The sequence below is a fragment of the Babylonia areolata genome, chromosome 18 (assembly GCF_041734735.1).
Source record: "Babylonia areolata isolate BAREFJ2019XMU chromosome 18, ASM4173473v1, whole genome shotgun sequence".
Taxonomy (NCBI): Eukaryota; Metazoa; Mollusca; class Gastropoda; order Neogastropoda; family Buccinidae; genus Babylonia; species Babylonia areolata.
The window spans coordinates 59,137,972-59,165,471 of NC_134893.1; the positions used below are offsets into that span (position 1 = coordinate 59,137,972).

Here is a 27,500-nt window from a genome sequence, read left to right on the forward strand (position 1 = left end):
GTTCATGTTTCAAGACAGATGTTGAATTTGAAGTTTATTTTGGGGGAACAAAAATTCGGTGAATATGAGGGAACAGTGGGATGTTGGTGGTGTTGAGGGAAGGAGGGGGGAGGGGGTGGTTGTGTGGCGTGGGTGGGGGGTGCTTACAAAGAAAAGAAATACGAATTTTTATACGCTTATGTGTCACGAAGTAGAACTAAAATACAGTATGCAAATGCTTTTTTGTTGTTGTTGTTTTAATTCTGATTTCGTCCAAGGCTTCTTTACTATATAAAAAAAAAGGTGGGGGAGGGGTGTGTGTGTGTGTTGGGGGGTGGGGGGGGGCGGGGGTGAGCGGGGTTTAAAGTTATCTCTTGATGAGAGGCGTATAGAATGATATTGCATGTTTTCAGCTCTCCTGTTAATGGCATATAATCTTACAATGACAAAAAAAGAGCACGAAAAAGCCATACAAAGACATTACCATACTCAACGTTTTCTGTGCTTTATAAATTAAAGCAAAGTTTGAAAGGATCTTCTTGTTCTTTTTCCTCTTCCTCCTCTTTCTTTTCTTCCTGGTCTTGTTTTTCGTGTTCTTGTTCTTCATGCTGTTCTTGTGTTCGTTATTTTTCTTCTTGATCTTAGTGCTCTTGTTCTTGTTCTTCCTCTTCCTGTTTTCCCTGTTCTTGTTCTTCTTGTTTTTGTCCTCCTCCTCTTCCCTCTTTAGCCACCCCCCTCCCCACCACTCCTATCCCTCGTTTATCGTCCCACCCCTCTCCCCCTTACTTTACAAAGTGTCTCTTTTCCACCTTTCTACCCCAACCCCACCACCCAGCACAGACCCTCTCATTTACTTTTCCAATTTCATCTTCATTATTCCACTTGTTTTTCCGTAATTTTACAGATAAAGGTTTTGAGAAACCACGGTACTGTCCAAGTGAGTTGCAACTGTTGTGATTTTAAGATAAGAAGAAAACTTTCTGTTAACGCACGTACCATCCAGAATCAAACTACTTTGACCTCTTCTACGTCTGCGATAACTTGTAACCTAACAGAAAACTTTCTGCGATACTTATAAATCAGATTCAGATTACAGTTACCTATTCTACCATTGTGTTACCTGGCAACATATCAGAATCAGTAAAACGTTCTGATATTCATATAATCCAGGGTCAGATTATGTTTACCTCTTTTAGCTCAGCGTTACCTGGCAAACAACAAAAACTTTCTGCGACACGTTGTTCAGTATCGGATTGATTTATTCTACCTCTTCTACCTCGGTGGTACCTGACAAACCAACAAAAACTTGTTGCGATACGATATCATCCAATATTAGATTATTTCATTTGACCTCTTCTACCTTAGTGGTCCTTGGCAGTCTAACAGAAAATAATCGCTATCATCCAGTATTCAGATTGATTTCACTTCTTCTACCACAGTATTACCTGGCAAACTGACAGAAAATGATCTGCTTCACGTTGTCATCCAGTAGCTTTACCTCTTCCACCTCAGTGGTAAATGGCAAACTAATACAAAACCCCTGCACTGCGGTATGATTCAGATACAGATTACTTCATCTTCGCCTCTGTTACCTCAACAGTTATGACTCAACATTGACAGAGTTCTGACACTTTTATCGTCGCATGGAAGGGAAAACGTGCACAACAACAACCCCAGACATGGTAGACATTGACGGAACCAAGCTTAAGACAAACAAAGAAAAAGGATCCGCCCTGTTCAAACGTTTCATACAACAGAGCGATCAAAGAAACTTTGATGAGAAAAAGAAATATGTTGAGGAGTTAAACCAAACCCTTATGCAGACTGGACCTGATGATGACTTGACAATAGATGATCTAAACGAAGCAATAGCTAAATGCAAGAAAGAATCGGCTCCTGGCCCAGACAAAGTTCACTACTCAGACATGAAGGAACTATCGGAAGAAGACAGAAGCAAACTTTTCAATCTATATCAAAACAGTTTCCACAATGGACATGTGCCGGAGGACTGGACACACAGCTTCTTAAAACCCATACCAAAACCAGGAAAGGACTATCATCAGGTAAGCGGCTACCGGATCCTAACCATGCAAAACATTGCTGGAAAGCTCATGGACTACATGATAGCCAGGAAACTTGCAAGGGATCTTGAACACAGGCACATTCTCCCTTCAAATCAAGGTGGTTACAGAACAGGCAAGTCCACATGGGAAAATGCAGCTGCTTTTGCATATGAGGTATATGAAGGATTTCAAAGAAAAGAAGAAACACTAGCAGTAGCAATCGACCTTGAAGATGCCTACAATAAAGTTCAGTTTGCGCACCTCATGGAGCTGCTACTAAGGTATGGAGTAAGTTTGACACTGACAAGATGGATAGCACAGCGCTTCAGGAAAGAACCGTCGTCCTACGCCTCGGAGGTTGGATGTCTGCACCTTCTAAACTATCCATGGGACTGCCACAAGGGTCTCCGCTCTCTCCTGTCCTCTACAATGTTTACACGAAGGGCCTTGCAGACTTAAACAACAATGGAATAGCTCGGGTGCTTACCCTTGTGGATGATGGCCTGGTCTTCAAAACTTCGAAAGATGCTCTGGAAAGAACTAAAGCCGTCCAGAAACAACTAAACAATATTGCTCATTGGTGCAAAGACACAGGATCTTCCATCAATCCAGCGAAAGCCCAAACGTTGCTGTGCACCCTCAACAACAGAACCGCGAGCAAATCACCACCTTCTGTGTCATTCGATGGGATTCATATCGAGAAAACTGAATGCCTACCCTACCTAGGAATACACTTCGACAGGATGCTGACCTTCAGAAAACATACGGAAAATACTGTTCTCAAATGCAAAAAGGGCCTTTCAGTCTTAAAAGCAATGGCAACCAAAGGTATTGAACAACGCCACCTCTTCCTGCTATACCAATCACTCGTCCTCAGTGTGATCGACTACGGACTTGGGCTAACAACACCGTCTCAAAGCAACCTCCTAAGATTAGAAAGAGTTCAAAATTAAGCTATGAGCCTGATCCTTGGAACAACAAAAGACACGCCCACAGAAACCATGTGATACCTGCTTGACCTTCCTTTAGTGCAGGCCAGAAACATGTTAGAACAGGTCAAGTCCTACTTCGAAGCATTAGAAAACCCTAAAAACCCACTGCATGACGCAAGCAGAAGACACAATCCAGCTAGTATGCCGACAACAAGACCTGAAAGAAACAAAAGAATGGGAGAAAAACCCCGGAAACCTCAACCATCTATTCAACACAGCCATTTCACCCACTCTTGGAAGACATTGTCGGGAATGGCCAGAGGGTAAAACTGATGCGGAAGTGAAGCTACTTATAGAAGAAAACAGTAAAGAAGAGGACATCATCATATGCACAGATGGCTCAGTCACCAAAGACCAATCCGGTTGGGGATTCACTGCGAAACAAAATGGAAAAACAGTTAGGGAAGAGAATGCTGCTACAAAGTGACAACCTCCAGCCTAACGATGGAAGCTGAAGCTGTGACACATGCCCTCCGGTGACTATCGTCCATCCATACGCCCGGAAACCAACATGCCATGATTCTAACCGACTCAATGAACCTCATACAGAAAATTGAAAACGGAATGGGAAGCCCAGAGTGGCATAAGGCAATGCGCAACTTTCAGATTAAAAAAACTCACATGGTCATACTGCCCGGGACATGCAGGTGTTAAGGGAAATGAGCGAGCTGACAGACTTGCTGGTAACGCAACACCAACGAGCTGCCTACATCTAGGAAAATCGGAAATCCTCAGAAAAGTCAAAGAATATCAAAAGAACAGGTACAAGGCCATCACACCATCGATCGCCTCAAAGAAATAAAAGCAGAGAGAGGGAGCGGCCGTAAGTCTAACATGAAAGGTAGAGCACGATGCTTTGCAAATCAAACAAATATCGGCATCATTTCCAAACCAACATTGCGCAAATTTCTTCAAAACGGAACAGAGTCTCTGTGGGCTTTTCCAAATACAATAGACTGAGTAACACTCTAGACGCCACGTTCTTGGCATCAGAGATCTTTTCCCATCCCTCTTGCGGCCAATCAGTGGCAGCCTCTGTGCGTGTGTGTATGTGTGTGTTTGTGTGTATGTGTAGGTCTGTGTTTTTGAGTGCGTTTGTGCATGCGCGAGAGTGTAAATGTACACAAATGTCAGTAGAGTTCTGTGCACGTGCGTGTATGTGTGTGTGTGTGTGTGTGTGTGTGTGTGTGTGTGAGGGGGAGGTGGGGGTGCGGAGGGGAGGGGAGATAGAGGATGAGGTATGTGAATGTATGCATGCCTACACTGTGGGAGCAACAGGATATTGGAACGTATATATATATATATATATATATATATATATATATATATATATCTTTGTATATATATGTGGGGGGTTGGGGGTGGGAGATATGGGCGTATGTGTGTGTGCTTGTACAAGTGTAAGTGTTCATCTGTGTGTGTGTTTGTGTGTGTGTGTTTGTGTGTGTGTGTGTGTGTGTGTGTGTGTGTGTGTGTGTGCCGTGGAAGCTGCCATACGTAGACTAGAAATGAGTGTGTGGAGGAGGGGGTAGAGGAGGTGCAGGGTAATATGTGTGTGTGTGTGTGTGTGTGTGTGTGTGTGTGTGTGTGCGTGTGTGTGTTGGAGCTCATGTACGTTTATATGTATTTGACTGTGCTTTCATATCTGTAAAACTGCATGTTTGGTGCATATCTGTTATGCATGTGTGGGTGTATGTGTGTATGTGTGTTTTCATGTTTTACATTTATTTGCTTATTTATCATCATTGTTGTATTTATTTTTTTAAAATTTTTTTTATCTTTTATTATTATTATTATTATTAGTAGTAGTAGTAGTAGTAGTATTACTACTACTACTACTACTACTACTACTACCTTTTTATATTATATTTATTTATTTATTTATTTATTTATTTATTTATGTAAGCTTATCTATTATTTATTCACCTTTTTTTTCTCAAGGCCTGACTAAGCTCGTTGGGTTACGCTGCTGGTCAGGCATCTGTTTGGCAGATGTGGTGTAGCGTATATGGATTTGTCCGAACGCAGTGACGCCTCCTTGAGCTACTGATACTGAAACTGAAACTCTGTTACCTGTGTTTGTTACCTGTTTACCTGACAGGTGTACTGGCAGAGAGCTCTGTCAGCCCGCAGTGTGAAGGTGGCCCGAGGTCTGTCGATACTGGGAGCCTTTGGATGCGTGTTCATGGCCATTCCCGCTGTGCTCTTCGGTGCCGTGGGATACACCGCTGGTAAAGTGTTTCATTGCTAGTCTTTTGAAAGCTTCACTCGCCGTTCCTTTTTTCCCCTGAACTATGAATATTGCTACAATGATGATGATGATGTTGACGATGACGATGACGATGACGATTTCTTCTTCTTCTTTTTCTGTAACATATTTTCTTATTTGTTTGTTTTGTTCAATGATCTTATTATTTGGTTTTATGTTCATGATTTATACAAACTCTTGCGTAAGCTCTTTAGGCCTGGCAGCATGTTATGATTATGCGAGTGTCAGGTATCTGCTCTCTCTATCTGTCTGACTGTCCGTCTGGCTGTCTGGCTGGCTGTCTGTCTGTCTCTCCCTCTCTTTCTCTCGCTCTCTCTCTTTCGCGGATTTCTCTTGTTCTTTTGTGCATTCAGTGGAATAGAACCTTTCTAAGGAAATAAAAGTTCCTTAAAATTGATTCCACTGTTAATTTGTAGATCAGTGATTTGCAGAAAGGTAGGCCTCAGCGAGTGTGTGCAACTGACCGCTTCTCAGAGGAAGTTACGTCACAGACTGGTGCACCACAATGATGCGCCCCGTCCTCACTCCTTTTTTTTGTTTTTTGGTTTAAACTTGTATGCTCTGGACTCACACTTACCAGACGGGGCAAAAGCTGCCCACCTCTCCCCTTCCTACACCCCCCTCTCTCACTTTATCTATCCTGTCCATCTTTACAATTGTATACATATACATGATTATGCGTGTATTTGAGCGTGTCTGAATGTCCTGTCTGTACTTCAGTTACCCTGTGTTATTTATTTATTTAGTTTTACAAAATTAATATTGTGGTTTCATTTTCTCTTTGCCCCGAGGGATGGACACAAAAAAAGCATATATATGCTTGTTCCACTTCCCTCATTAAAAAAAACACCAGTTTGTTCATCCGTACATTCGTTCGTTCGTTCTTCCTTCCTTCCTACCCACCTGCCTCCTTTATCCCTCCGCCTCTGTTGCCACCCCCAACAAAACTCTACACCCACTGCATGGTAACTTCTTCTTTTATTTTTATTTGAAAAAAAAAAAATGATACAGACTGGAACCAGACGTCCTACGGATACCCCGAATTGCAGGACGATGACCTCGGCCTGGCCTTGCCCTTGGTGTTTTTCCACATGACCCCATTGGCCGTGTCCTTCATAGGCCTCGGGGCCGTCTCCGCTGCCGTCATGTCTTCCACCGACTCCTCCATTCTCTCCTCCTCCACCATGTTTGCCTGCAACGTCTTCGCCGTCATCTTTCAGGCTGTCACGAAACGGATGGTGGGTGTGTGGGAAGCGCAATAGAGTGGTTAAAGCGTTGGACTTTCAGTCTGAGGGCCCCGGGTTCGAATCTCGGTAACGGCGCCTGGTTGGTAAAGGGTGAAGATTTTTTTTCCCGATCTCCCAGGTCAACATATGTGCAGACCTGATTGTGCTTTAACCCACTTTGTGTGTATCCGCAAGCAGAAGAACAAATGCGCACGTTAAGATGAGATGATCTAATATCATCATCTTTGATGAACAGACTATGAATAAATAATAAAAGATGAGATGGGAGAGGAGAGGATAGGGTAGGGTTAGGTAGGTAAGGTATGGTAGGGTAGGATACCATCGTCCTTCACCTCCTCCTCATCATTCTTCTTCTTTTTCTTCCCAACAAAGTTAGTATTCCGCAGGGTTTAGTCCTTGATCCTTTGGTGTTTTTTTTGTTTTTGTTTTGTTTCTTGGGGGTTGAAGATTAATGATTCTACCTTTATTTCTAAAAAGAAAACAACAACAACAACAAAACATACTGCGAAACATTTGCGGATGACACTACAAACAAGAAAGGCTACTGCTCAGCAGGTTTGCCGTACTATGCAAGAAAGCACTAACCTTCTTCTTATACGGCCTCATATGAAACATATGGCTCATCATTCTTAGAAATGCAACGAAACTTATGATTACCATAAGGCAAAGGCGTCAAGATTCAATGTCATTCAAATAATGTTCGCTGTATTATCCCTTCTGTTGTATTTTCTGTTTGTCTCTCCGTCGCTTTTTTCTCTTTTGTTTTCCATTAGTGTGTGTTCATACATGAACAGTTTATGTGCACGCTTTCATTCATAACTTTATTTCTACGTGTATGTGTGTGTGTGTGCGGTGATTTTGTTGTTGTTGTATATGTACAGTTCTGCTTTTCTGTACTTCTCCCCCCCCCCCCCTCTCTCTCTCTCTCTCTCTCTTTTTTTTTTTTTTTTTTTTTTGCGGGGTGGGTTCAAAACCAACAAAGGAACAACAAAAAATAACAAAAAAACCCAAAAAACAAAAAACCCAGATATGGTCACTCCCCGAAGGTTTTGAAGATTTTTTCTTCTTCGTCGACTTCTTTTCCTCCTCCTCCTCCTCCACATAACTACCGTCACTATTATTATTATCGTTATTGTTATTATTATTATTATTATTATTGACTCACTTGTGTAAACAAAGTGAGTCTATGTTTTAACCTGGTGTTCGGTTGTGTGTGTGTGTGTGTGTGTGTGTGTGTGTGTGTGAGGTAAACTTTAACATTGCCATTTTCTCTGCAAATACTTTGTCAGATGACACTAAATTTGGCATAAAAATAGGGAAAAATCAGTTCGTTCCAGTCAGTTTGTTTAAAACAACATCGCACCTCTGGGATGGGCACAAAAAAATAAAAAAGAAGCCAGATTATATGCAAACTGAATTTACTGTTATATTTATATATTTTTTATTCTCTAAACTTGGCACTTTGATCTGATATTCTGACACAGCAGCAAGAGCAGTCATTTTTTATCATTTTGTGTTCAAACAGGAACTTCTTTTGCTAAGCATGGAAGTTATATTTCTGGTGCATGTCTTTGGTGCAGATAGTTAAAAAGGGAAATTAATCTGTAATTAATGCTAGGGGGCCTAATTTGCTTTAAACTGATCTTTATCATTTTAAGCATTACATTTTGAAATTATACTCAATACATAAAAAGCTTGTGTGTTTTACTCTCAGTGTACAGGGCTTTCATTATGTTCATTCGCCCAAGTGTTTTTTTTTCGGAAAATACTTAAATCAATACGAGTGGACTTTATAGATCTTGCGTACACATATTAACATTTTTTATACATATTCAAAGCGCGTGCTCATATTCCTCGCGAACGCGAAAGACGCCATTTTGTTTCAAGTTGTTGACCTGCCCGTTCAATCCTATACTCAATCGACAATACACGATAACATGTGATGGAAAGCTGGAGAAAGAGACCGTTAAATATTTATTCAGAGAAAGATTTGTGAACGCCTCATCACTTACTTGATTATGCCCTTTACTATCATAAAAATATCAACAAAATCAGTCGGAATTCACAGTTTAAAATAATAAACCATGAGAGTTAATACCCTTGATGAAACGTACAAATTTCCAGTCTTGACGTTTCTCAATATTAAGTCTTTTTCACTTCATACGACGTTTAGAAGTACTTGTATTTGGCTCTGCATGTTATTAGGTTAACAAAATACTCAATTTTTATATCAGCTTTAAAACTACAAAACTAGAATGAACATAAAAGAGAAATTGAATCGACCGTGTCGTACTATTCCCAGCGTGTGTAGCTAAACTTGTACATCTATCTAGATCCAGAGAAAACGGCTAAATGTCGCAGTGTGATTGCGGCGATAGCCACGTCTCCTTTACCGCGGACTTAAAAAGAATTTTTAGTTGCCCTTAAAGATTTTTTTTAATGCCCAGGATACACCAGAATAATATGATTTAAACAGCGTTCTCACTGCGAATACCGCAATGGATTTGTCACCCTTAAAAAAAGTATGTTTAAATATCAAATTTTTGAACGTCAGTTAAGGAGCCACAATAGTGTAATGAGTAAGACAGTTTCTTCTCACCCGAACACGTGGGGTTCGAATCTGCCTTCAGGGTTGTTTTTTTTTCGTTTTAACCCGAAGATGTGTAATAACAAATATAGAACACATTTTAACGATTAGTTTTTTTTTAAGTGTAAAACAAGTGTCTTGAAGGTCTTGCCTCTCTTGTCTTCTTCTTCTTATCATTATTATTATTATTATTATTATTATCAACAGCCCTCTGACACCATGGTGGTGTGGGTAATGAGAGGGGCCCAGGTGGTGATCGCCGCGATGGCCTGTGCCTTGGCCATCTCTGTGTCGTCCATCTACTACCTCTTCCTGCTCTGCTCAGACTTCGTCTACGTCATGCTCTACCCGCAGCTGCTCTGCGCCATGTACGTGCCCTGGACCAACACCTACGGGTCCCTGGTGGGGTACTTCCTGGGCCTGATCTTCAGACTGCTTGGGGGAGAGCCTGGGATGGGGCTTCAGCCCGTGATTGGTGAGTTTTTTGGGGAAGGGTTTTGTAAGCAAGGGGGATGCGCATGTAGGTGGATGGGTTTTGGTATGTGTGTGTGTGTGTGTGTGTGTGTGTGTGTGTGTGTGTGTGTGTGTGTGTGTGTGTGTGTGAATAGAATAGAATAGATTTTGTTGTCGTGAAACCGTAAGGTTTATAAGACACAAGTGCAATGGTAAATGAATGAACGAATGAAAAAACACACAATTAATCAATGAGTTAATGCAGTAAATTGCAGCAGCATTCATAAACAAATGTTCCCAATCTTGTTTGTATATATTTATCATCTGTTAGCATCACCTGACTGGGAATATGTCCTGTGTGTGTGTGTGTGTGTGTGTGTGTGTGTGTGTGTGTGTGTGTGTGTGCTGGCGTGTGCGTGCGTGTGTGTACGTGTGTGTGTGCTGCGTGTGTGTGCGTGTGTGTGTGTGTGTGCGTGTGTGTGTGTGTGTGTGTGTGTGTGTGTGTGTGTGTGTGTGTGTGTACGCGCGTGCGCGTGTTCAGGTACGTTTGTTTATGGGGAATTTTTTAACACTACACAGGGGATGTAAGGAACCAAAACATTTCCGAGGATCTTTCCCATACCCCCACAACTATACCTTTCGTATACAACTTTTGTATGTCTTCAAATGACTTTAAGAAGGAGCGAAATGTATAAAATTCAGTGTCCCAAAAAGTCCCCACAGTACTGTTGTAACACCCATGTCTACTACACACACGAACACTTGGTCTGTGCACGCACCGTCGGTCGACTTTTCCAGACAGGTGGTAACGATGTTGGAGGTCAGATGTCACCGGTCAATCATGTGTAATTGCACGTGCGCAGATTGAGAGCCAATCGAACTGATTTGTCCAGAAATACACGCTTTGACACCTCAGCAACAACAACAACAACAACGACGACGACGACAACGGTGATGATGATGATGATAGTGATGATGAAGGTGGTAGTGGTGCTGCTGATGCTGATGATGGCAATGATGATGACGATGAAGATGATAATGATGACGAGGATGATAACGCCTAACGATGACGATGATGACGCAGTATAATAATATAGTTCTTATACTGAACAATGCACGTACTATACTTTTACTATACAGAGTACCCTTGGCTGGACCCCATATCGGGACAGCAGTTCCCGTTCCGCACGCTGTCGATGCTCATCACGCTCTGCTCCATGCTGATGGTCTCCCTTCTCGCGCGCTACTTCCTGCCGCGATCGTGGGACTTTTTCCACTGCTTCCCGGAGGAGGAGGAAGGAAGACAACTCTCCACCACCACCGCCGCTGCCAACGGAGCGGACTTACGAAGCGGCGCGGCGGGCGTGGACAACGCGGCTTTCTTCAATGGTGTTGAGAGGATAGGTAGTGATGTTGGGCCGCAGCAGAGCACAAGGTTGTAAAGCGATCGGCAGAGCGCTGACAATTATTATATATATATTTTTTTGTTTGTTTGTTTGTTTTTGGTTGTTGTTTTTTTGTTTTTGGTGTGAATGGGTTTCTTGTTCTGTTGTGTTCTGTTTGGGTGGTTTAGCGATGGGAGAGGGGGAGAAATGAGGTATTTTGGAGTGGGTGGGGAGAGGGGTGTTGGTGTGTTTTCTTGCCTCGTTTTGTTGCATTGCATTGTCTTTTATTTTGTTTCCTTTTGTTTTTGTTTTTCTCTTGGAGGGAAAGGAGAGGTGTGGGGGAGAGCTAAGGTGCGCCTCCCTCCCCTCCCCTCCCCTTTGAGAATGTACCGCGGGGCTCTCTCAGTTACGAAAAAAAAAGAAAAAAAAGGGAGGGTGGGTTTACTGTGTTAAAAATTTCCTCTTTTCTGTCGCTCTCTTTGTTTCTGGCTTATTTTTCTTTCTTTAATCTCCCCCTTTCTTATTTTTGCCTTGCTGATCGTTTTTTTTTCTAGAAAGGTGGGGACTAGGTGATGGGGTGGGGTTGGGTTGGGGAGGTGAAGTTGTTCAGAACTTGATAACTGGATATTACTAGTATGATGATTCCACGGTTTGTTTGTTTTTGCTTTTTTTCATCCCGGTTGCCCACCGTATTGTTTGATTCTATTTGCCTGTCATTATGAATGCTTTTGCGTGCTATGTGTAGATATGCTTGTGTTCAGGTTCGGGTTTTTTTCTGTTTGTTTTTTTTTGTTTTGTTTTGTTTTGTTTTTTACACGCGGAGAGAAATCCCCTGAATATTCAACGTCAGTGGCTTGTCATTGTTAAGTTTCTGTACGTAAATGTGACTGCACTTCTGACTAATTTTCTATCTCAGAATTCTTAGTTTTCAGGCTCAGCGGGACCGATATTGTATAGTTTTCAGCCATGATGTGACCCTTCGTGGTCTGCTCAGTAATCAGCGCGGAGAGTTTGGTCTATTCTAAAGATAGGTGCCATATCAGTGATAATAAGCAACAATCATGATGACAGTGATAGGTCTGGGTGATTGGGAGAGGTGGATGAAATCGTCGATTTGATTTCCAACCATATTTTGTTCATACTTAACTTTCTTTGTATAAACAGATTTGTTTTTGCTGCTGTATCACATGCGATTGTATTTCATATCATGTGTGTGTGTGTTTTGTTTGTTTTTGTTTTTGGTTTGTTTTTGGGCGTTTTGGTTCGTGTCTGTTACTGCTCATGTTTTGTGTAGATGCTAACTCTTCATTTAACATAAAACTGTCGTGCCTTGCATTATATTGGACAAGTATTAGGGATTCCAAATCACAACTTTGTTTTCAGGGCATTTGGCTTCGGCACACTTGAACAGCATTCACTATAGTTTATATGGTATGATTTTTTCACATGTGCGTGAGTGTGTGTGTGTGTGTGTGTGTGTGTGTGTGTGTGTGTGTGTGTGTGTGTGTGTGCGCGCGCGCGCCTTTGTGTATGTGTTCGCGTACGTGTATATAAGTGAGCACACGCGTACGTTCGTGAAAAAAAATATTTACTTTTTTTTTTCTTTCTTCTTTTGTTCAGTTTTGTTTCATTCGTGCGCATTAGTTTTGTTAATTCTCAATGTTAACTCTTAGCGACATTCATAAATACAGTGCCAAACATCCAGTTTGGTTGAAGACTGGTTTCGTTTAGAGAAAAGTTAGCCATACAGTTTTGAAATGAGTGTATATTCGCACAGTAGAAAGTATCCTTGACTCAAAATCCAAAGCCTGAACTTACTACGTTACTTGTGTATGCATTCACAGCCTGTCCAAACGAAGACTTTCCTGTATCTGTTTTGCTGATAAAGGTGGTGAGAGACCAGCGAAGTATCCAGCTAAATTATAACTGTTGTTGGAAAGCGTGGAGTGCAGCCTTGTCACGTAGTCCTTAACCTAAACCGACCTCCATAGCAGCATCTCCATCAGCATCGCCATCGCCATCCTCCTCTTCTTCCATCATCATCAATATAAAAGAAAAGTCCCAGATTATGTGGCCTTTCATGGTGACCTCAGTTTCGATATCCCTCCACTTCCGCCTTTGGGGTGAGTCTTGTCAAGGTCTTCAGTGTCGGCGGATTCATGGGGGACTGGCGTTTGAGTGATGTGATGGCGGTCACATGCAGTCTGACACCGCGACTAAGCCATTATTGTCGGCAGTAGGTAGCTTAATAGGTGTTGTCCTAAGTACGCTATATCAGAACAGGCACTACCGAACACCACCAAGGCGACTCAGGAGAAGTGAAGGGTCTCCTCTGGTGTGTGGCCTCCTGGCGACTAACATCGAGTGTTCCCTGTGAACTGCCGGTGTTGAGACTGACAGAGACAGACGAACCTGCGTGTGGCCTTGTACGGGAGACTCGGAATGAGCGGCGTGGGAGTGAGTAATGCTACTGAAACGGTGCAGAATAATGATAAAACAAACAAACAAATCAAAATAAAATAAAATAGAATAAAATGAAATAATAAAAAAGAGAAAAAGAAAAAAAAGAAAAAAAAGAAATACAAACTGTCGATTCTTGGGAAAGGAAGCTTTTCTTTTGTATAACGAAGAAGCAAAAGATGACTCAACAACAACAACCAAACAACTAGGAATGGAGGGACTGTTTTCCAACAAAAGCAGTCCCTGATGACGTCAACCTGTGATCAAACGCGAGTCTTATTCTACAAGCCACAGTTTTTGTGTCCTTAATCCATGTGTAGTTTTCTTATTGTATATCTCCATACAGAGAATCCTTTTTCAACCAGGAGGCGAACAGCATTTGGTGTTTTTCTTCTCTCGAATGCGTGAGTTGGTACGTGCGTGTGTGAGTGTGCATGTGCGTGTGTGAGTGTGTAAGCGCTCGTGTGTGTGTGTGTGTGTGTGTGTGTGTGTGTGTGTGTGTGTGTGTAAGCGCTCGTGTGTGTGTGTGTGTGTGTGTGTGTGTGTGTGTGTGTGTGTGCAGGTGGGTTAGGAACATTGGTCGTCTTTGTGTAAAAAAAAATGCCACTATTTGAAGGTTTCTTCTTTTTTCAATCGCACTTTAAAACTGATTTCAATTAAAAGAGACTTGTAACCAGTTTGCATATTTCCTCATGTGTGTGTGTGTGTGTGTGTGTGTGTGTGTGTGTGTGAGAGAGAGAGAGAAAGAGAGAGGGATGGAGAGGGTGGGTGAGGGGGAGGGGTGGGGGCAAAAAACGAATTCAAATTGCATTCATAGTTTCAACGTGGTTTCAAATGGAAGTGAACTTCTTTATAACTGAAATCAAAGAAATGTGGGCACACTTTGTTGACAATTGAGAGAGAGAGAGAGAGAGAGAGAGAGAGAGAGAGAGGAATTACAAAAGTAGTACAAAAGTAAAATATAAAGAGCAATAAAAAAAAAGGAAAACTTTTAAAGATAACAATTAAATGTGTTTAAAAAGAAAGACAAAAAGACACGTACACAGACACGTACGTACATAGACACAAACACACGCACACAGACACAAACACACGCATACACACGCACACTCACACACACACACACACACACACACACACACACACACACACACACACACACACACACACACACACACACACACACACACACACACACACACACACACACACACACACACATAAAATATTACCATTCAAATGCTGTCAGAGGAAAACAACATTTGGCATGTGCAAAGGAAAGAATTAAAGAAAATAGCAGATGAATTATATTCACGCGTAATATTCATAACTATTTCCAAGTTTGTTTCTACATTTTATCCATATACACTGCAGCCTGGTTTTATTTGTTTATTTATTTATTCATTTATTTATTTATCTATTAAGTTAAGAAGAAAAAATAATAACTATACCTATACTGCTTTCAATGGGTCTGAAAGAAAACAAAACAAAAGCAAAGGAAAAAAAATAATCATAGTTTGTTGAAAACAAACAAAACAATAGATATATAGATAAACAAATAATAGAATTAGAGGGTCATACGCATTCTTTTGCACACACTGATATGAGTTTGTTTGTTTTTGAAGCAGTAACAAAAATAAACATTGTTATCATCACACACACACACACACACACACACACACACACACACACACATGTGACAAACGCGACGTGGTAAAAGAATAAAAGAACGAAAAAATATATATATATACACTTGTGGTTATATAATTATTTATATAAATAAACGAAAAAAACTACAACAAAATAGACTATATCTCACAAAGAGGAAATGTCTAATAGTGACGAGGTATAAGTTTACTGATATATATCTGTATAAATCTATATATATATATTCTTTACTGAAAATATAGAAGAAGAATTTTTGTTTAATGTCCCGTCACACATATCGGTGATTGAAGACATTTTGTTAAAGTATTTATGAATACATCTGAGTATTAGCGGTTAGAAGGGGTGGGAGATGTGGATGAATGGAGGGTTGGGGGAAACTGGGCAAATGAGGGTAAAAATGTGGGTGAAATTTGGAAGAAAAACAAAACAAATATAGTCCATAGTGAAATTACTACTACTGCTGCACCAATAATAATACTTTTTTCTGGATGTTTGTTGTTAGTTGTCAGTTCTTTCTCTTTTCTTTTCTTTTCTTTTTTTCCCCCTCGGTTTACAAGAGGGTGCAGGGTTTCTTGGGCTTGGCGTTCTTCACTTTGGGCACCATGACGGCACGGATGGCTTCGTCAAAGACCGCCTTTAATCCTTTCTGTGTCAGGGCCGAGCACTCCATGTACTTGACGGCATCTATCTCGCCGGCCAGGGCTTGACCCTGTGGGTTCAGAGAGAGAGAGAGAGACAGATAGAGAGAGAGAGAACCAGTTTCAGCGTCAGATTCAAGGAGGAGGTATCAGTTTAAGCGTGAGGTCTGATCCACTATGCACGCTGCACCACAATTTGCTCCTTAACAACAACAACAACTACTAGTACAACTACAACCACAACGAAAACCTAAACAATAACAGCAACAGCAACAGCTACATATGTCTGATTGATCTTCACATAAAACCAACGCGCCGATCAGGTCTTGATGTCATCACTTAATGACCCCCGACTGACGAGATTGTTGACGAAGAAGTATTATTATTATTATAACAACAACAACAATAATGATAACAAAACTCATTGTTTAGCAGATTTTATATAAGCGATTAAGAAAAATAAGTCTGACATATATTCAGTGATGGACTTTTGTTTAGCTGCTGTTGACAGCTGAGAGAGAGAGACAGACACAGACACAGACACACACAGAGAGACAGACAGACAGGCAGGTAGACACTGAGAGAGGGAGAGGGTGTGTGTGGGGGGGGAGGGGTGGGGGGGGGGGAGTTGGGGTGGTGGGGGGGTGGGAGGGGAAGGGGGAGCGAGGGAGACAGAAACAGACACAGACAGACCGACAGAGACCGAGAGACAGAGATCCCAGCTGATGATTTCAAGGGGCCATCCATTTCAGGACTTGAAAACACATCAGACAGATTGGAAAATAAAGAAGAAAGAAAAACAAAAAGGCGAAGACAAAAGGATCATGATGGAAGCTTATCCTCATCCCTCGAACTTCATTTCTTCTCCCACCACCACTCCCCAACCTCCCCACTCACCCCTCCAACACACCGCCAGCAGAATAAAAAGGGTCACTCGCGTTGTAAGGGAGGGAAGCATGCCATACCAGCTAAAACATACTACCGATGGTTATGTCCCTTCCACGATAAAAACAGCAACAAGAACAACAAAAAACAAAACAAAACAAAAAACAACAAATAAAAAAACAAAAAACAAAAAACAACAACAACAACAACAAACAAACAAACAACAACAAAAAGGGTCCATTTCCTTTTTCTGCCTTTTGTCTCTTCATGTAGATAAATAGATAAATACATGAATGAACAACCAAATAGGCAACTAAATATACAAACATAAATAAATAAAGTCAACAATACCTATCAAAAGAACAACAGCAGCTGCAGCAGCAACAACAACAACAACACACCTTGACGTGCGAAATGGGCTCCAGCTGTTTTCGTCGGAGGGACTCGACGATTTCGGGGCTGTCTCGCAGGTCCTGTTTGGTTCCCACCAACACTATAGGAGTGCCGGGACAGTGGTGACTGACCTCAGGATACCACTGCCACACACAACATTTATGGTAATAATGATGATGATGATAATCATCATTATAATGATAATAATAATCTTAATAATAATAGTTGTGTCTGACTATGACCATCAGAACAGCAGAGGAGGCAACTGCTGTCCCGACTATCTGGGCTAGACTTTGATTATAGTGGAGAGTGTCTTGCCCATGTTACATCCCCACTCTCTCGCCAAGAGGGTTTCAGGACAGTCAGCGTTGGGATGGTTCCCAAACGCCAACCAGCTCCTAATTAGGCTGCAGCACTAGTTTGAGAGTCATAGTCCTTCGCAAAAAGACTAAGCAGTAAATGACTTCCCACTGAAATGAAGAAACAATTGATCATACAGCTCTCACTCAGCTGTTGTAATAATGATGATGATAATTATCATAATAATGATAACAATGATAACAATAATGATATTCATCATCACCATTATCATAATCAATGATATGTATGCATCATAGTCGTGTCTGACTGAGACCATCAGGAGAGAAGAGGTGGCAACTGCTGTCCCGACTATCTGGGCTAGCATTTAATAATGATGATGATAATATTAATGACGAGAATAATAATGATAATGATGATAATAATGATAACAGTAATGGTAATAATAGTACGAAGAAGAAGAACGGTGATGAAAATGATGATGAAATGCGGGGAAAGATACCCATAGTCTACAATTAACTCCATTCGTCATGAATGTAGTCTTATTAATCAGCTCCGTTCCCTTTCAAAAAAGAATGAGAAGGTGGTGATTATGTTGAAGAAGAAGAAGAAGAAGAACAAGACAAGAACAAGAAGAAGGGGGCGAGGAGAAGGAGGAGGAGGAGGTAAGAGTTGATACCTTTGCGCGGACATTTTCAAAGCTTGCCGGGCTTGCAATGGAAAAACAAAGAAGGAAGACATCCTGGAAGGAAATAAATCAATATTCATACATGCAATTCATGTTGATCATTTCTGCTTTGATTTCAGTGCCCGTCTGATGCACATGTTTCAACTACAGAAATAAAAGAGGGAAAGAACCTCCCTACTCTCCCCCCCCCCTTCCCCCTCCCCCCCTCCACACGGACACGTACACAGACATGCACAACACACGCAGATACAGACACACACACACACACACACACACACACACACACACACACACACACACACACACACATACACACACACACAAGCACACACACACACTCGCGAACACGCACTGTTATTACGAACACTGCTATTTCTACTCCCACCACTGCAACTACTACGATTGCTGCTGCTGCAACAGCCTTGAATCCGTACAGTCTGGGTCATGAACTACAAAAGTTTGGTGGTAGTACACAGCCTTCGTACTGTAATAGTCATCTCAGTGTCCTCTTCATCATCAGCATCATCATGACCACCACCACTACCATCACCACCATCGCCACCACCATCACCATCATCACCACAATCTTCATCAACGTAATCAACATCATCATGTTAATGAACTTCGTACAGTCTGCCACACGTAAACTGGGGTATGAGAAGATGCCACCATCACGCAATACAAACAGTCTGGAGGTAGGACAGGGGTCACCATCACGCAATACATGCAGTCTGGGGGTAGGACAGGGGTCACCATCACGCAATACAAACGGTCTGGAGGTAGGACAGGGGTCACCATCACGCAATACAAACGGTCTGGAGGTAGGACAGGGGTCACCATCACGCAATACAAACGGTCTGGAGGTAGGACAGGGGTCACCATCACGCAATACAAACGGTCTGGAGGTAGGAGAAGGGTCACCATCACGCAATACATACAGTCTGGAGGTAGGACAGGGCTAGGGGTCACCATCACGCAATACATACAGTCTGGGGGATAGGACAGGGTTCACCATCAAGCAATACATACAGTCTGGGGGTAGGACAGGGGTCACCATCATGCAATACATACAGTCTGGAGATAGGACAGGGGTCACCATCATGCAATACATACAGTCTGGGGGTAGGACAGGGGTCATCATCATGCAATACATACAGTCTGGAGGTATAACAGGGGTCACCATCATGCGATACATACAGTCTGGGGGTAGGACAGGGGTCACCATCAGACAATATATGCAGTCTGGGGGGTATGACAGGGGTCACCATCATGCAATATCTACAGTCTGGAGGAGGGACAGGGGTCACCACCATGACATATATACAGTCTGGGGTGTGTGACAGGGGTCACCATTATGCAATACATACAGTCTGGGGGTAGGACAGGGGTCACCATCATGCAATACATACAGTCTGGGGTGTGCGACAGGGGTCACCATCATGCAATACATACAGTCTGGGGGTAGGACAGGGGTCACCATCATGCAATACATAGTCTGGGTGTGTGTGACAGGGGTCACCATCATGCAATGCATACAGTCTGGGGTGTGTGACAGGGGTCACCATCATGCAATACATACAGTCTGGGGGTAGGATAGGGGTCACCATCATGCAATACATACAGTCTGGGGGTAGGACAGGGGTCACCATCATGCAATACATACAGTCTGGGTGTGTGTGACAGGGGTCACCATCATGCAATACATACAGTCTGTGGGTAGGACATGGGTCACCATCATGCAATACATAGTCTGGGTGTGTGTGACAGGGGTCACCATCATGGAATACATACAGTCTGGGGGTAGGACAGGGGTCACCATCACGCAGTTCATACAGTCTGGAGGTAGGACAGGGGTCACCATCATGCAATACATACAGTCTGGGGGTATTACAGGGGTCACCATCACGCAATAATACAGTCTGGAGGTAGGACAGGGGTCACCATCATGCAATACGTACAGTCTTGGGGTAGGACAGGGGTCATCATCACGCGATACATACAGTCTGGGGGGGTATTACAGGGGTCACCATCATGCAATACATACAGTCTGGAGGTAGGACAGGGGTCACCATCATGCAATACATACAGTCTGGGGGTAGGACTGGGGTCACCATCACGCAATACATACAGTCTGGAAGAGGGACAGGGGTCACCATCATGGAATCCCTACAGTCTGAGGGTAGGACAGGGGTCACCATCATGCAATACCTACAGTAGGGGGGTAGGACAGGGGTCACCATCATGCAATACATACAGTCTGGGGGTAGGACAGAGGCCTCAGGCGGTCATAGTCCTCCTGGCCAGCAGTGTCCCACAGCCCCAGGTTTACTGGCCGGCCGTCCACCAGCACGTTGGCTGAGTAGTTGTCGAACCTGTCGCCGTCATCACACACACAGCACTATCTTTTACTTCATCGCCTTTTGGTCGTTGTCATTGTCGTCGTCGTTGTTAGTTTCGACGTTATGGATTTTCCTCTGTCTGTCTGTCTGACTCTCTCTCTCTCTCTCTCCCTATCACACACACACACACACACACACACACACACACACACACACACACACACACACACACACCACATTTACATGAAATCAATAAAGAACAAACTGATTGATTTTTGACTCACTTGTGTAAACAAACTTGTGTGTCTGTGTGTCCGTGGTAAACTTTAACATTGACATTTTCTCTGCAACGACTTTGTCAGTTGACACCAAATTTGGCATAAAAACAGGAAAAATTCAGTTCTTTCCAGTCATCTTGTTTAAAACAATATTGCGCTTCTGGGATGGGCACAAAAAAAGAAGAAAAAAGAATGAAGTCTAATTATATGCAAACTGCATTTACTGTTATATTTATATTTTTTGTATTCTCTAAACTTGGCACTTTGATCCGATATTCTGACCCAACAGCTAGAGCAGTCATTATTATCATTTTTGGTTCAAACAGGAACTTCTTTTGCTAAGCATGGAAGTTTTATTTATTTTGCAAACGTTTTGGTGCAGATAATAAAAAAAAGGAAATTACTCTGTAATGCTAGTGGCGTTAATTTGCTTTAAACTGATCTTTCTCATCTTAACTCACTCGCTGCCATTGTCCGCATATGCGGACATCGTCGGAGTGACGCGTCGGATGCGAAAATCAAAAGCAGATGTGATATCTTACGTCACCTCTGGTCAGCTTTTCATTCACACACGCTGCGTGTGTGTCGCGATAAGCTCAACCGCAGTTGATAACAAAGCGTGCCCCCTGTCAACTTTGTAAGTTGTTTGACAAGATGGCGTCACGGCGAAGTGTTCGACACGGTCGGAGAGGTGAAATGTTACTCAGCGTCGAAGATGCTTTGGAAATGATCCAAACTGAAGGCTCTGATGTCGAAGGAGATAATGTTGATTCTTCGGACAGTGAATTTGAACCAGATCCCGATGAACTAGAAATAGATTCGGCCGCTGAATAGAGTGTTTACAATGGAGAGGAAAGTGAGGAACATGTGCCAGCAGATGAGACAGACACAGACGACGAAACCACTGAGGAAATGAACGATTTTGCAAGTGTTTTCACCAGTGATTGGACTGACAATTTTTCCTTTTTCCCTCTTGCACATACCAGGTTTGTCAGCTGACTGGCCAGTCAACACCCAGCCGGTTGAGTTTTTTTCTTTGTTCTTTGATTTTCATTATGTAGAGACAATATTTTTTTTTGTATGTGTGAATTTCAACTTTCTTCACCACCTGTTCATACTTCATTGCATGCACTAGGTCTTCAGTTCCTCAAATAGTGTTAGAATGTGATGTGGAACATGTTGGTGTACCTTTCTGATGGGTGCAAAAATGCTAAAAAATACACAAAATATGGATGCCGCAATCAACATCAAGATGGTGAGTAAATACTTTAATTTTTTGCACACATATGGAACAACATTCCTTGCATACATATACTAAATATCAATTGTCTGCTCATGAATCAATCTGTGAATGCGCAGATGGCTGAATAGTCCAATCTGCGCACGAAATGTTTGCTGACAGTTGGGACAGACAAAGACAGGCATATCATTGTCAGGGAGCTTGTTTGCCCGTGACTTTCTGGCCTGCTTCTTCTGAACAGCTGCAGCAGTCCTGTTGGCCTCGCACAACTTGGCGCCTTTGTGCACAGCAGCGCGCCATTTGTCACGGTCCACTGCAGACTCCTCCCAGGAGTCAGGGTTGATATCAAACGCTTTCAGAAAGACTTTCAGAGTATCTCTGAAGCGCTTCTTCTGACCTCCGTGTGATCTCTTCCCTTGCTGCAGCTCGCCATAGAAGAGCCTTTTGGGCAGCCGATGGTCTGGCATACGCACCACGTGTCCAGCCCAGCGAAGCTGGGACTGCATCAGGATGGTGAAGATGCTGGGAAGGGTGGTTTTTGCAAGCACCTCCGTGTCTGGGGCCTTGCCACTTGATGTTCAGTAGCTTCCTGAGGCATGTTGTGTGGAAGTGGTTCCGCTTCTTGGCATGTCGTTGGCACACTGTCCAAGTTTCGCAGGCGTACAGTAGTGTGGGGAGAACTACTGCTCTGTAGACCTTTAGCTTGGTCTCAAGACCAATGCCTCTTCTGTTCCAGACATTTGCATAGAGTCTATCAAAGGTTGTGCTTGCTCTTGCCATCCTGACGTTCACTTCATCGTCGATGGTCGCATTTCGTGACAGTGTGCTGCCAAGGTATGTGAACCGCTCCACCGCACTGAGTCTCTGACCGTTGACTGTGATGTTGGGCTCAACGTGGGGTTTCCCTGGGGCTGGCTGATGGAGAACTTCAGTTTTCCTCATGCTGATGGTAAGGCCGATGTTCCTGCTGGCAGTGGCAAACTTGTCGATGCTGAGTTGCATGTCAGCTTCAGATCCAGCGCTGAGGGCACAATCATCAGCAAACAAAAAGTCTCTGATAATATCTGTCATGACCTTCGTTTTTGCTTGAAGCCTTCTGAGGTTAAACAGCTTGCCATCTAATCGGTACTTAAGGCCGATTCCAACATCGCTATCTCTGAAGGCATCAGTAAGCACTGCAGAGAACATGAGGCTGAACAGTGTTGGAGCCAGGAAGCAGCCTTGCTTGACACCATTTGTGACAGGAAAAGGAGCAGATGTTTCGCCATTGTCCTGGACTCGAGCCTGCATGCCTTCATGGAATTGGCTGACCAAGGAAATAAATTTCCGAGGGCATCCGTACTTGGCCATGATCTTCCACAGTCCCTCTCTACTCACGGTGTCGATGGCCTTAGTGAGGTCGACATAGGTGGAGAACAGATCAGCATTTTGCTCCTGACATTTCTCTTGCAGCTGCCTTGCAGCAAACACCATGTCGATGGTTCCGCACTCTTTCCGGAATCCACATTGGCTCTCAGGCAAATGACCTTGGTCAAGGTGTGCTGTGAGGCGGTTAAGTAGGATCCTGGCAAGTATCTTGCCTGCGATGGAGAGCAAGGAAATGCCCCGATGGTTATCACAGGCTTGCCGGTTCCCCTTTCGCTTGTACAAGTGAATGATAGATGCTTCTTTGAAATCATGGGGGATCGTCTCTTCTTTCCACATGAGTGAGTACAGCTGATGGAGCTTCTCAGTCAGCACAGTACCTCCATCCTTGTAGACCTCTGCTGGTATGGAGTCTGAGCCAGGTGCTTTGCCACTGGATAGCAGACAGATTGCTTTCTGGGTCTCAAGAAGTGTTGGCAGATCGTCCAGTGCTTCATTGATGGGGACTTGTGGGAGACGGTCTATGGCTTCATCATTTATGGAGGAAGGGCGATTTAAGACACTATTGAAGTGCTCAGCCCAGCGTTCGAGAATTTTCTCCTTCTCGGTGATCAAGGTAATCCCATCTGCACTGAGGAGGGGGGATGATCCTGAGGATATGGGGCGGTAGACTTCTTTTAAGGCATCATAGAACCTCTTCATATCGTGCCTGTCAGCATATCCCTGAATCTCATCAGCTTTGTCACTCAGCCACTTATCCTGCATCTGACGTAACTTTTGCTGTACAGTCCTGCGGATGGCATTGTACGCATCCTTTTTTGATGTGGACTTTGGGTTGCTCAGGTATCCTTGATGCAGTCGGCGTTTCTCATCCAGAAGCTGCTTGATTTCATTACAGTTTTCATCAAACCAGCCTTTGTGCTTTCTGGTCATGGGTCCCAGGGTCTCTGAAGCTGTACTATAGATCAGCTCGCGCAGGGTCCTCCAGTCAGACTCTGGTTGTCTAGAGAGGCAGATTCCAGACGATCTTCCAGCAGCTCCACAAAAGTATGTTTGATGGTGATGTTTTTCAGCTTAGCGATGTTGAGCCGTTTTGGAGCCTTCTGGCCTTGGGGGCGTCTCTTGGGTTGGATTCGAATATTCAGCTTCGAGACTACAAGGCGATGGTATGTCCAACACTCGGCGCCGCACATGGTCTTTGTCACACGTACATCTTGCCTATCCCTTTTCCTGATGATGACGTAATCGATGAGATGCCAATGCTTTAAGCGAGGGTGCATCCATGACGTCCTGTTACGAGTAGGGAGGCAGAAAACTGTGTTGGTTATCAGCAGTTCGTGTTCTGCACAGGTCTGAAGCAAAAGCAATCCATTTGGGTTGCAGTGGCCCACGCCGTGCTTTTTAATCACTCCATCCCATGAGATGTAGTCAGAGCCAACTCTAGCACTTAAGTCCCCAAGAATGATGAGCTTGTCTGCTTTCGGGATAGCAGCAATGACAGAGTGAAGGTCCTCGTAGAACTTCGCCTTCACTTCATCCGGCTTGGTCATAGTTTGGGCGTAGGCACTGACAATGGTGAGGTGCTTCTGGCCAGATGAGAGTGGGAGTTTCATGGTCATAAGCCTATCGTTGACTCCCTTTGGGATTCCAGCTAGCTTGCTGACAAGTGCTGTTTTTACTGCAAAACCAACACCAGCCTCACGTCGCTCTTCGCTTCCTCGTCCACTCCAGAAGAAGGTGTAACCAGATCCCTGTTCATTGAGCTCGCCTTCGCCTGCAAGCCGAGTCTCACTCAAGGCTGCGATGTCGATGTTGTATCTGGCGAGTTCGGATGCAACTAGTGCCGTTCTCCTTTGGGGTCTGTCCGCGTCATCTCTGTCCAGGAGAGTCCTTATGTTCCAAGCACCAATGGTGAGAGGAACGATCCTTGTTTTTTTCTTCTCTTTCTCTTTGTTTCGACCGCTGATGTAGGGTCCCCGCCAGCCGCGGTATGCTGGCCAGGGTGATATGGAGCAGGCAATTTTTAGGGCACCTTTTCTAACCCCTTCCTCATGCCAGGGATCTCGTTTTTAATTCCATAAGGGTGTCTAGCCACCCGCCTCACCAGTCCCGGAAGGGAGCGGTGGGAGTGCCAGTTTAGTCGCCGGCAACCCGACCCTGAACAGGTTGTACTGGATTACAGGTTACCAGCAGCAGATCTAGTGACCTGACCTGTACAGGTAAAAGGTAGATAAACACGTCAATAGGGTCTCATAATGGTCATAGCCATCGTTATCGTCAGTGCAGTTGTCACCATCAACCTCAAGTAGTCAAGACGTCTGTGTGTGTGCGCGAGTTCGCTGAATGAGGTCCATTTCTGTTCGGTTTCTTTTCTTTGATTATAATATTTCAGTTGCATCATGTATCTCGTATCTACTTTGAAATCCTAATTAATTAATTAATTAATTAATTAATTAATTAATTAATTAATTAACTTATTCATTCATTCATTTATTTATTTATTTATTCATTTATTTATTCATTCATTCATGCATTTACTTATTCATTTATTCGTTTATTTATTTATTTATCTATCTATTTTATTTATTTATTTACTTACTTACCTACTTTCTTATTTATCTATTTTCCTTTCTAATGGTTTATTTGTTTATTTATTCATTCATTTATCTATGTATTTATTCATTTATTTATTTCATCTATTATCTTTGTTATTATTTTTTTATCCTCCCCTCGGGTCTTTCATTCTTACGACATTCGGTGCAGGCTACCAGGGTGTGCCTGGCGCGTTGGATCCATGCCAAGGTCAGGTCTGGAATCCAATCCCCTCCACCACTCCCCTCCGTTCTATCCACTCCTCACCCCAACTTTTTCCTTAGCAGATGTGATGAAAACGGAGAGAGTCATTGTACTGCCTATCTGTGCTAAATCTAAAGCTAAACAAAAACCCCATCCATGCCTCTGTGAGTTGTGTGAGTTGTTTCTATCTTTATGACACACAGAAGAAAGTACTAAACATTGCCTTTCAAGTAACGCTATAAACAGACCTCAATCTGAACCAGAAAATACAAGCTCACAAACCTCTATTCAGCATATAAAAAGTCAGCAGTTTTTGTCAACGGACAAACAACCAAATGGTTTTCAGTAGAAAGAGGATGTCGACAGGGAGACTCGCTTTCTCCCTACTTATCATAATGATGATGATGGTGATTATAATTGTCATTATCATCATTTATTTATTTATTTTCGAGATGTCGATGACCATGTGTGTGTGTGTGTGTGTGTGTGTGTGTGTGTGTGTGTGTGTGTGTGTGTGTGTGTGTGTGTGTGTGTGTGTTTCATTCAGCTGTAGTGAATGTCAAAACCATGAAGTGCTTGTCTTTTTATTCATTGCAATCTTCTTTCTCTTTTTCTTCTAAGTGTCTACAATTTTGTTTTAGGGAAATGTCATTGAAAATATTATTTAAAAAAAATCTTCTATTCAACACCAAGTGCCAAGCATCCTGAAAACGAAGTCAGTATGTACCAGTGTGACAATAAGGTTAAGTACCATGATCTTACTGTTCTAAACTGGTTCAAATCTTATCTCACTGATCGATTCCAGTCTGTCATTGTTGATCATTTCCAATCTGAACCCGTTAAAATCGAACATGGAGTCCCACAGGGATCTGTTTTAGGCCCAGTGCTCTTCACACGGTACACTGCTCCTCTCGCTGGAATTATCAACCGCCATAATATCAGTCATCATCCTTATGCTGATGACACTCAACTCCAGAAGAGTGATACCTCTGAAAAATTGTTGTCGCTCTTGCAAGAAACATCCAACTGCTTCCTGGACATTCAAAATTGGATGACTCGAAATAAGTTACAATTGAACGCGGACGAAACTGAAGCAATGATCATAGGAACTAACCAAAAACTGTCTTCCATCACAATTGACACAATCAAACTTGGCAGTACATCCATCCCTCTTTCCACGTCAGTCAGGAACCTCGGTGTTGTCCTTGACAATACACTGTCCATGCAAACATTTATCAGTCAGACATGCCAGTTCTGCTTCTGTCAACTGCGGCGCATCAGTGCCGTCCGGAAATATCTGTCCACTGACGCAACATCTGGACTTGTCGTTTCCGTCATTCTCTCTCGCCTTGACTACTGTAACTCTCTATTGTCTGGTTTGCCTGCTTCATCCATTCAGTCCCTTCAGCGCATACAAAACTCTGCTGCCCGACTCGTCCTCAGAAAGAAAAGATCTG

General features: G+C 43.0%; 2 protein-coding genes across 2 annotated transcripts in view; one reads left to right on the plus strand and one right to left on the minus strand.

Moving 5' to 3' along the window:
* LOC143292952 (high affinity choline transporter 1-like) overlaps positions 1-11,136 on the plus strand; it is a 58,349-nt gene extending 47,213 nt beyond the window's left edge. Inside the window, exons 7-10 of the mRNA XM_076603671.1 lie at positions 5,136-5,265; positions 6,315-6,541; positions 9,345-9,612; positions 10,731-11,136. Coding sequence (XP_076459786.1) covers positions 5,136-5,265; positions 6,315-6,541; positions 9,345-9,612; positions 10,731-11,032 — 927 coding nt within the window. The 3' untranslated portion in view covers positions 11,033-11,136. The remainder of the gene's footprint in view (positions 1-5,135; positions 5,266-6,314; positions 6,542-9,344; positions 9,613-10,730) is intronic.
* Positions 11,137-13,568: 2,432 nt separating this feature from the next.
* LOC143292947 (ras-related protein ced-10-like) overlaps positions 13,569-27,500 on the minus strand; it is an 18,156-nt gene continuing 4,224 nt past the window's right edge. The window contains exons 3-6 of the mRNA XM_076603664.1: positions 20,280-20,397; positions 18,017-18,079; positions 17,028-17,162; positions 13,569-15,812 (exon numbers count right to left, since the gene is read on the minus strand). Coding sequence (XP_076459779.1) covers positions 15,654-15,812; positions 17,028-17,162; positions 18,017-18,079; positions 20,280-20,397 — 475 coding nt within the window. The 3' untranslated portion in view covers positions 13,569-15,653. The remainder of the gene's footprint in view (positions 15,813-17,027; positions 17,163-18,016; positions 18,080-20,279; positions 20,398-27,500) is intronic.